Raw genomic sequence first — 10400 nt, forward strand, 5'->3', positions numbered from 1 at the left:
GGCACACTTTTGCCATTAAACTATAAATCACTATAGCCAAGATAAAGTGGCCATGATGCCTAAAAGGAACTTCACTTCTGCAACGGAGTTCTGTTAGCATTGATAAGTGTATTAGGAAGGTTTGAATTGGCTGGGATAAAAACCATGGTTACATTCAGGATTAGGAACTGGGCTGGAAAAAAAACAAGTCAAGCTAATGCAGACCACCAGGGAGGTTACCCAGGGTGGGTAAAGGTCACTAGGCTTCAACTGCCATTCGGGTCACAGCATTAAGGAAACAGGCTGCTTCCCAGCAATGTTAACATCTAGCTTTAGTAAAGACTGATGGCTCAATTTCCCACGTAAAACGATTCAACTCCGTCAGCCTACGCCTTTCTGTGCGGTTTAAACCCTCACTGTTTCTCCTCGTTGCTCCCAGCGCTGTCACTAACCCCGGCACGCGGGGACGCACGCAGCGCCGGGCCGCGGCTGCAGCCCCTCCCGCCGCCGCCTCACGGCGCTCTCCCCGCCGGGCGGCATGCGGGGCGCTCGCAAGCGGCTCTGCTCCGCCCTGCTCGTCGCATACGGCCTCTTCTCCCTGTACGCGGCCTACACCGTCTTCCTCCGGCCCCGCCGCCCGGCCGCCTCCCGCCCGCCGCACAAGGACCGCCGCGGCCCGCGAGGTGAGAGCGGCAGCAGACCGCGCCGGGGAACGGCGGCCCGCGCCGGAGAGGCCTCGGCCCGAGCGAGCGCAGTGCCCGCTCTGCATCGTCCCCGTTGCGGGATCACGGGCAGGGGCGAGGGGGCGGCCCCTGAAAGGAAAACGGGGCCGAGGAGCCCCCCATGCCCGCCGCTCTCCGCCTGCGTTGGCGGCCGCCATCTTCCCGCCGCCGTTATTGCTGGGAGCCCGTCGGGCCGGGGCGGGGCGTGATGAGGTGCGGGCCGGAGTCGTGATCGGGGTTCTGTACTGGCCGCAGGCTGTGTGCGCTTCATTAATGTCTGAGGCGGCGGGTCTTATGTAAGTTGTGTGTTTTGGTATCGTAGGTTTCGATCATGTTCCTTTGGGAAATGAAGAGTGGAACCCGTGGGAAGCTGATGAGAAAAGCGAACAGGTTGCTGCTCAGCAGAGATACGAAAATGTTCTTAAGCTGGTACAAAACGCAAGGTCTCAGCTAGAACAGACCAGCCTTAGAGTACAGATCTGGGGAAAAGCAGCGATTGGTAAGCAGATATAGTGAGAACTTACTATTCACAACTTCTCCGGTAGATCACTTTGCTTTTCTTTAAACGAATGTTACATACGTACAGATACGTATTATTGAAATATGTGTATACCTGTAAATGAGAAGTATTAAGGAAGTGGTAGTTATTCAGACTTACATTAATACCAGTATAAGAGTATCAGCTCTTCTCAGGGCTGCTTTTCACATCTGTCAAAGAAGAGCTGCCCTAGTGGCTAAGAAGCCATCACATTTTGAATCCCACGTAACTTACAGTGCAACAGAAGATAGGCATCTTATTTGATTAAAACAGGATTTTTGTCATGTTTGTGCTTTATGAACTAAAGCATTGGGCAGTGAGAAATAGAGCATTCTGTGTACTGCTGCTTCCATTCATGAATTGGGAAATTGTTCTAATGTAGAAGACATTGAGTTGCCTCTCTGTAATTGGACTTTGGCTACTGTTGAAGACATTTTATTGTTCTAATACTATCATAGAATTCTCAGAATTGGAAGGGACCTTTAAAGGCCGTCTAGTCCAACTTCCCTGCAATGAACAAGGGCACCCACAGCTAGATCAGGTTGCTCAGAGCTGTATCCAGCCTGACCTTGAATGTCTCTAGGGACAGGGCATCCACCAACTCTCTGGACAACCCATTCCAGTACCTCACCACCCTCACAGTAAAAGACTTTTTCCTTATATCCAACCTAAAACTCCCGTCTGTAAGTTTGAAACCATTTCCCGTTGTCCTGTTACCGCAGACCCTGCTAAAGAGTCTGTCCCCTTCTTTCCTTTAGCTCCCCTTTGGATACCAAAAAGCCGCTATCAGGTTACCTTGGAGCCTCCTCTTCTCCAGGCTGAACAGCCCCTGCTCTCTCAGCTTGTCCCTGTAGGACATGTTCCATGTGGGATGTGATAGTTTTTCTGGCCCTCTGTTATTTTTAAAGTTTCTTTAGAAATGTCGAATTTCCAGCTTTAGTTAAAGTTTTACTTAGCACAGAACACACAGTGTATTATATGGTGATACATTCTGTCATAAAATTTGGGTATTTGACAAAAGCTTAAGAGCAATGTGCTTGAAATGCTGATTAATATGTGTCAACTTTTAAGTGTTAGGGGTGCTAGAAGGAGATGCTAACAGAAGTGCTAGTGTGGTATATTTGTCATTTAGTGATGTTTTGTCAGCAGGAGAATCTTTTCAAATGCCCTGATGTGTGAAAAAGTTATCTTAACTAATTGCAAGTCTTACAGATTTGGGGGTGCAGCGTCCATAGAAATTTTGGTACTCCTTTTCTGAGTACTTATATTCTTTCTCATTCTCTATAACTACTGCTTTTTTTTCTTGCTGGTAATGTAGAGATATGCATTAAAATTTGACATCATACCTTCATCTTTTATGTAGGTCTTTACCTATGGCAGCATATTTTTGGAGGGCATCTTGAGCCAGCTGATGTGACTGCACAGTGGAGAGAAGGAAGCCAAAAAGCAGGAAAAACGTATTTCAGGTACTAGCTGGCTAAACTAACAAGCCTCCAGCTCATTAACTTTTGCTTTCCAATGCAGAATTTGTTAAAGAGCGTGGTAAGATACAGAGGTACATAATTTTATCTATCAAAGTTGGAATTATTTTCACATGAGTTGGAAATACACTAATTTTGTGGTGTACGAATAACTGAGGAATATGCACACAATCTCTCTTTTAACACTGTCACAAGAAACAGTTACGTCTCTTCGTAATGCCAGCCACACAGACCTTTGCCAGCAGTTCTGCAGTTCCCATGTTTGAGTTCTGTCAGAACTCACAAGTGAAAGCCATCCAGCTCCAGTTTCTTCACTTGATCTAATACTTAATGTGTTCTGATTTGTATTTCCTGCTTCAGAGAATGAGGCAGATGTGGAAATGTTCTCTGCTGTGGCTCTGTTATCTCTGAGTATGTTTTCCAAACCGTTGCCATTAAGTGGTCCCACTAGTTCTGTACTTGCCTTTATTATAGATTTTTTTCGTATATTTTGCTCTTTGTATATTTAAAAGCCTTCACCAATCAGCCTGAACTTCTTTTTATGAGGTGCTTTTCATGTTACTTTTTAGCCTTAATCTTTTGTTTACATTTCATCTGCAGTATTTCATGAGCTTTGCTGCCATCCTTATTAGGGCAAGCTTCTTGTTTTCTTTAGTGGTGAACTTTTTCTTTCCATAGCTTCTAACTATTCTATTAAGCCAGGTGGTGGGTTTTTTTCTGATGTGTTGCATTGTTTCTTTTTTGGGTTGAGGTGCACAGTTCATGTGGACTTCTTATACAGTGTTTCTGAACAGCCTCCAGCTTTCAAGCTTCTTGTTATTTGGACTACTGCTTTCAGAGCTCTGATCTCAATTTTCTTGCTTTTAAGTAGTTCCTTTATTTCATTTGAAGTATTGTGTGCCCCGGTGGCGCAGCGGTAGAATTCCCGTCTGCAACACCAGTGGGCCCGGGTTCAAATCCCCCCTGTGGAGCAGGGGGTAGAAGTGCTGCTCTGCTACACAGAGGGCTCGAATCCCGGGAGTTGGACTCGATGATCTCTAAGGTCCCTTCCAACTCGCACAATACTATGATACTATGATCTCCATGGTGAATATATTGGGCTTCTTTTCCTCTGTTAAAATGTTTAATCTAGTTATATTGCTGTTCCAGAGGGGCTTTCTGACTGTCACCTTTGTGACTAGGTCTGGAAGATCAAGTCTAAAATACTGTCTTTTTGTACAAGTTTTCAGACAAGTAAGGAAAAACAAAGACTTCATTTGAAGCAAGGTGTTTTCTGAGTCTAAAAATGCAGACTCCACATGTCAGTCTGATGAGGTATTGTTACAGTCTATGTGAATAGTGAATTTACAGCTTCTGTAACCTCCTTTATGTTTCCTAATGGCTATTGTATTCTGACTAGTAGTTAATAGCACAACCTTAGTACTATGTTTTTATTACTGAAGTATTGTGTTTTCTTGGTCTTCTCCCTCCAGCACAATGTCATGCTGCTAAAATTCATGTTTCCTTTCATCCTTGCCTACCCAGCTGTACATCGTGTTACTCCTGTACAACTGGTAGCCTCACAACACTGTCCATAGATAAAACTCTTTTCCCCCAGGTCTCTTTTTACAAGGTATTATCTGTATATCCTATTTTCTGTATCAGGCGTTCTGATGCTCAGGATATTCTCTCTTATGAATCTCAGTGACGAGGTTGTCAGTGTTCTTGTGTGTATTAAGTCTTTTCTCATTGTATGTTTAACTTTGGATTATGTCTTGGCCTGATTTACATTAACTCTTTTAACAGTCTTAATTCCAAATCACAATTTTTCTTGGCTCCAAAATAAGGCACTGAACCAGCAGCAGGGCATATTAATTCAGGTTTAGAATATACTTACCAAAGGTCAGGCTGTTTCAGGTGTGTTCAGTGAAGCAGTCCGTATAGCTTTGCTGTGAATTCTCTTCTCATTAGGCATGCTTGATTTGAAACTGTTAGTCTCAATATTTTGTGTGTTACACCACGCGCTTATTCTCAATTCATTAAAATTGATGTTTCTTCTAAATTAAGTGTATCTGGTAGGTAAAAAACTGTAGTGATGCAGTATTGTTTTTCAGTCTAGAACACGAACACTAAATTGATTTCTGAGGGGAAAAAAAATAACAAAAAAACTAGTCTTCTTTCACTTCCACTCCTTCCTGTGGTGTGTAATCACTAATCCTTTGAGATCAGTCAACACACTGTTAACACAGCAGGTGATTGAAGAGCAGGAGCTGGCAAACACTGGTTTGCTTCGTGGCAGTTCGTGATGGGCTGTTTATGTACTTGCACTTCCCATGCTTATTAATAATTGGTGATGTAATGATTTTGCTACATGGCTGCAATTTCAATATTCAGAATATTGTGAGAGATCTAAGAATGCAGTTTCATACCTAAAATGTTTGTGCAACCTGACCTGTATCAAAGCCTGTGGTTTGACCGAAGTCACACAAGCAGTGTGAGTTTCTCTTCAGATACCTATCTCTTGCCTTGTAGGTTCCACTCAGTATTAGATGATGCAGTCTGGTTATTGGGCTTACTTAAACATAACCAGAATTTCAGGGAAAAACGAACCCCAGAGCAGCCAGCTGTCCCTTAATAAGACATCTGCTTTAGTCAGCTTCTACAAGTTTTTCTCTCCTTGTTCTAATGCATTATTCATTGGTTACTACTGGAATTAATAAAAAGCTTGACCTTTAGTGATCATCAATGCTTGTGTCCTTTTTGTCCGTGTGTTTGTTTTATTTTAAGTTGATTAGCCTACATTTTGTTCCAACATGATGGCACTTCTGGTTTTTTGGCAAAATACCTTATTTCCATTTAAGTCTAAGTCTTCCTTTTTTTTTTCCCCCTAAATAAAGCTGTGTTATATCTATATGTATTAACAGCAGAAGTGGGTGTGCTCACATAAGTATACTGCATTTGCTTTACTGAAGAAAAAAGTCTCTTGTGTACAGTGTGGATGCTTAGAAGATCAAGGTCAATAATTTGCCTTAAGGTTATTTACTGTTTGTATTCTGGTTTTCACAGCTTTATCACTGGTCCATCTGTAGTTCCTGGCTACTTCTCAGTTGAAGCTGAGAATGTTGTGCTAGTTCTGAATGGAAGAGAAAAAGCGAAGATCGCTTACGCCACTCAGTGGTTGCATTATGCACAAACGTTGCTTCAGACTCACAAGATACTGCACGTAGCTGTTGTGCTGCTTGGAAACGAGCAGTGCAACAACGAATGGATTCAACCATACCTGAAAAGACATGGAGGATTTGTAAATCTGCTCTTCGTAACGTATGACTATGCATTGGTAAATGAAGAAGATATTTTCCAGTGGCCTTTAGGAGTAGCTACGTAAGTGCTGTAGGCACAAATTTACATTTGAAATGTAATTGTTCTATATGAGGGCTGGAAATTGAATTGGAATTGTATTGCTGATATCCAAAATGATTATAGTAGAACACAGTCCTATTAATGATTTTCAACATGATGTGCTGGAATCTTTCAAAATTACATCTATCAATTAAAATAATAACATAGCAAAAGAAGAGTAGGATTTAGGCAGCTTCTAAACAAAATCAGCTTGTGTCCAGTGGAGTTTTCTGTTTGTTTATTTATCTTCAGTAGGTTTTCTCTTGAAATTTATGATGACTGCTGCTGCAATAAGTGCATGAGGATTTAAAAGGTCTGTTTAGGACAGGAGTGGGGTACTATTGGTGATACTTCTTTTTAACCCCTCTCAGAAATAAATTACACGCCTCTTATTTGGAATTATTATATTCCAGTATCACATTAGAATAAGCTGGCTTAACTGGCTATTCACAGAATCTTTTTGTTCTACACAGTGCTCAGGCAGTGTATGTGAAGTAGATACGTGTTTGGTTCAGTTATGTGTATTTTTTTGCAGTTTAATCTTTATTAACAAAGTCAGTAGTGTTTTAGCTGTGTATCATGGTAATACAAGAACAAAAGAATTCAGGGTTATTTTCATAGCTTTGTGTTGCACTTGAATTTAGCATCCTGTGTTGAGCCAGTCTGCAAATGAGATGTAGCTTTATACACAGTGCCATTGAAGTATTGGATTCTTAAAAGTGTCAGAGAATTGAGGATATTGGGAGCTCATGAGCAAAAAGAAGTTGAGTTTTGAGATGTCAAGATTAAGGTGACAAAACAGAAAGAAACAACAGAGCTGTGTTGTGTGAAAGAGAGATCAGGCGTCAGGATGGAGCTTTGCAGCCAGTTAGAAGACTTGTTGTTAAAAGCATGTATATGGGCCAGATTTTCCAAGAGAAGAAGGAAAAGAAAGATAAATAGAGTAGTGTAATACTATTTGCCATGGGGAAAAAAAATGGTTCTGTCAGAGTAGATGAATCAGGCTGGAGACAAACTTGGAAAGAGCTGCTTCATCCAAATCTGGGAAGGTGGGGAAAATGAGTGTAGATATTCCAACCTATGAGGGCTGCTCTGAAAGTTGCCTCCTGTTTTATTATGTTGACCCATGCTGTCAGAGGTGGGTGTTGGTGGTACAGCAGTAGAGGCTGAACCTTCCCACCAATATTCCATTCCATGTTGTTGCTCTGTGATAAATGGCAGCAGAGGGGTGCTCTGACTTGGCAGTGCATATAGAGAGCAAAGGTATGGCCTTGAATTCCTCCACATGGAAATAATAGCACCCATTGACATTCACTGATGCTTGCTGAATGTTTCTGGAGACCAACTAGTAAATATGAGAACGCTGAGGCACTGGGTGCGGTACATTTCAGCTGTGGCAATACTGACATGAAAGACAAGTCACTTTATGGATACCCACACATATTTATGTGGTGGCATGCAGGTTTTTGCTCATGTTGGTGAAAATGCGCAGCTAATGGTGATGACTGTGTTGAGAAATACTATTTTCTAGCTGATCATTTGTTCCATCAGAGTATTATTTTGTTCATTGTTATCGTTTCTGCTGGAGTAAATAGGAGGCATTACTTTTGGAGCAACCAATGTATTTATGAGAATGAAATCATTGCAAAGTAAAATCGAGAGCAGCTGCTTTTGGGAAAGTGTGTTTCTAAAGGGTATTTGTAGCATGCATGCACAGTTTCTGTGGTGTCAAAACAGCAGACTGTGGAGACATTCCAGAAGGGAGTGGTCAGGACAAAGGGGAAAAAAGACCAACTCTTAGGAGAAAACTTGTGCTGGTTTGCTTATGGTTACAGATGCAAGTTGGTTATTGTCTTAGAATAAGCTACAGTAAACATGAAGCGGTGCAAAATGTATTTTCTTTTAGCATAAAGCGTGTAATTATCTAATGTGTACATTAATGTGTACATTCTCTTTACAGCTACAGAAATTTTCCGGTTGTGGAGCCCAGCTGGTCAATGCTGCACGATCCAAGGTCATATCTCTGTAATTTCTTGGGAACAGTTTACAAGAACTCTTCTAGAGAAACCCTGATGGGAATTCTGAAGCAGGATGGGCTTGATAAACTTTGCTGGATTGCAGCCAGAGAACAGTAAGACACTGATTCACTTCTTGAAAATACCCTGAATTTTTGCCTGCTCTATTAACTACCAGTGCCTTCCTGAATGTTAAAAAATGGAACAAATAATGATAAAAGTCATGATTAAAGAGAACACTGCTAGAATTTTTTGTGTAAGGCTTAGTAACATTTTAGATACCTAGAAAAATCTTGTAAGTAACCCGCATGTAATGACATCATTTTTTTTTCCTTACATGCATTTGATTATAATGTGACAAGAAATACTTAAGTCTTGTGTGTGTTAATCTTTCCAGAAGAAAAAGGCAGCAGTATTTTGTTGTGTTCTATACAAGGGTGGGTTTAATCTGAGCAGCATAGCTTTTTTGTTCCTAATAGGTAGAACAGATCTTCTGGCTAGCAGAAATTGCGTTCTGATTGCTTGTCTTAATTTTGCCAAGCATCACCTGTGAAATGATCGCTAGTAGGCAGAGCGGTGCTTAGGAAGACCTCTGCTACCCTGATCAAGAGTCTCAGGAGGTGAACAGTATCTGTGGCATAACTCTTATCGCACAGACATTCTGAGACACTCCAGGCATACTAACAGGGTTTAAAGAGTGAGTCTTCACCAGTCTGAAGGATTTCAAGCAAAAAAAAGGTCATTGGGAAGTCCATCAGGTGTTTCCCTGTCTCTTTCTGAATTCAGTTGTGGAATAAATTGACGTATGCATCACCTGAGTCATGCAAAAGATTTAAAATGGAGTTTCAATCAGCCCCTTATACTTCTGTGTGCTACTAAAAGGTCCGTATCTAAAAAGGGTTGTCATCTGGCTTTAACAGTGGTATTTCAATAAAGTTGAAGATGAAGTTCAGATGAAAAGTAAAAGCTTCTGTTTTTTCTTTTACATTCACATTTTCAGTTCTGTGAGCAATTGATCTTAAAGCATATCTCTGCTTTTCATTGTAATGCACATGGGGAAGTTGTTAATTTTCAGCCTCTTTCTGTTCCTAGGTGGCAGCCCCAGGAAACAAATGAAAGTTTCAAGAACTATCAAGATGCCTTGCTGCAGAGTGATCTGACGTTGTGCCCAGTGGGAATAAATACTGAATGCTACAGAATTTATGAAGCTTGTTCATACGGATCCGTGCCTGTTATAGAAGATGTAATGACACTTGGTGATTGCAGAAATTCATCAATGTACCACAGTGCTCCATTACAATTATTAAAAACCATGGGGGCTCCTTTTATCTTTATTAAAAACTGGAAAGAGCTTCCTGCTGTTTTAGAGAAAGAAAAAAAAATGAGCTTACAAGAAAAAATTCAAAGAAGAAAAAAGCTTATAGAATGGTACCAAAACTTCAAAGCATGGATGAGACAGAAATTCATTAATACCTTGGAAAATTCATTTCTGCCCAGCGATAAAGGATAAATGTTCCCTTTGGAAAATCTAGAATAGATCGAAAGCTTAATTTCATTAACCTTCTGAGGAAGCTTTTATACAAATCAAAATCCCAAAAGGTGGGTGAGTTCTGTTTGAAGTCAGCAGATTTGGGCTAGCTGAGCCATGAGCTATGTTTGGCCTTCTGGCCATGACAGTTTTCAGAGAGGACGCTGATTGAGAGGGATGGTAGCCTGTAAGGTTAACAACAATTTTATGACTGTTTTTGTAAGTTCCATGTTGATATGTGGACGTGGTAAATTTTTTTAAGGAAGCCATCTTTGAGCATGTGAGCTTGTTAAAATACAGCGTGAGAACAACAGTTGTTTCTGAAGATAAGGAAGGGAAAGCTGTATTGTACGGAATAATGTATTATGAGAACTAAAAAGAATTATGGCTGTAGCAAAATGGCCAGGTTTAGCGGTCAATAATGTATCTCCTGGTAAGTACTGACTTTGACAATGTGAACTGTTTACTTGATTGATGTGTTTCATTTCCATGGAAGTGGTCATAAAGCTGATTAAACACTGCGGAATAAAAACATGTATTTCCAGGTGAAAGTAGAGAACTATTTCTTAGAAATATTTCATAGCAGTCTATTTCCTGCTTAATTTCAGATACCAAAATATCTTTCATTTCCAGTTAGTTTTAGGACATACCTTTCTGAAGCTCTGCCAAGAGAGCATTCGTTACCTGCACTTAGAGCTGCACATCCTGAGCGTTTGGCCTTAAACATGAACCTGCATGTCGTCGTTTATCTGGTTACTA

At 41.0% G+C, this 10400-nt stretch overlaps 1 protein-coding gene across 2 annotated transcripts; it reads left to right on the forward strand.

Moving 5' to 3' along the window:
* Positions 1-431: 431 nt before the first annotated feature.
* RXYLT1 (ribitol xylosyltransferase 1) lies at positions 432-10162 on the forward strand. 2 transcript variants are annotated; one of them, XM_072344547.1, is made up of 6 exons: positions 432-662; positions 1024-1200; positions 2603-2705; positions 5766-6080; positions 8059-8229; positions 9206-10162. In XM_072344547.1, the coding sequence occupies exons 1-6, from the start codon at positions 518-520 to the stop codon at positions 9621-9623; spliced, it is 1329 nt and encodes a 442-aa protein (XP_072200648.1). In that variant the 5' UTR covers positions 432-517; the 3' UTR covers positions 9624-10162. The 2 variants fall into 2 exon arrangements, with proteins under 2 accessions (XP_072200648.1, XP_072200657.1); XM_072344556.1 differs by lacking the exon at positions 432-662 and adding an exon at positions 785-914.
* The last annotated feature ends 238 nt before the right edge of the window (positions 10163-10400 follow it).

Source organism: Excalfactoria chinensis, chromosome 1 (assembly GCF_039878825.1).
Source record: "Excalfactoria chinensis isolate bCotChi1 chromosome 1, bCotChi1.hap2, whole genome shotgun sequence".
NCBI lineage: Eukaryota > Metazoa > Chordata > Aves > Galliformes > Phasianidae > Excalfactoria > Excalfactoria chinensis.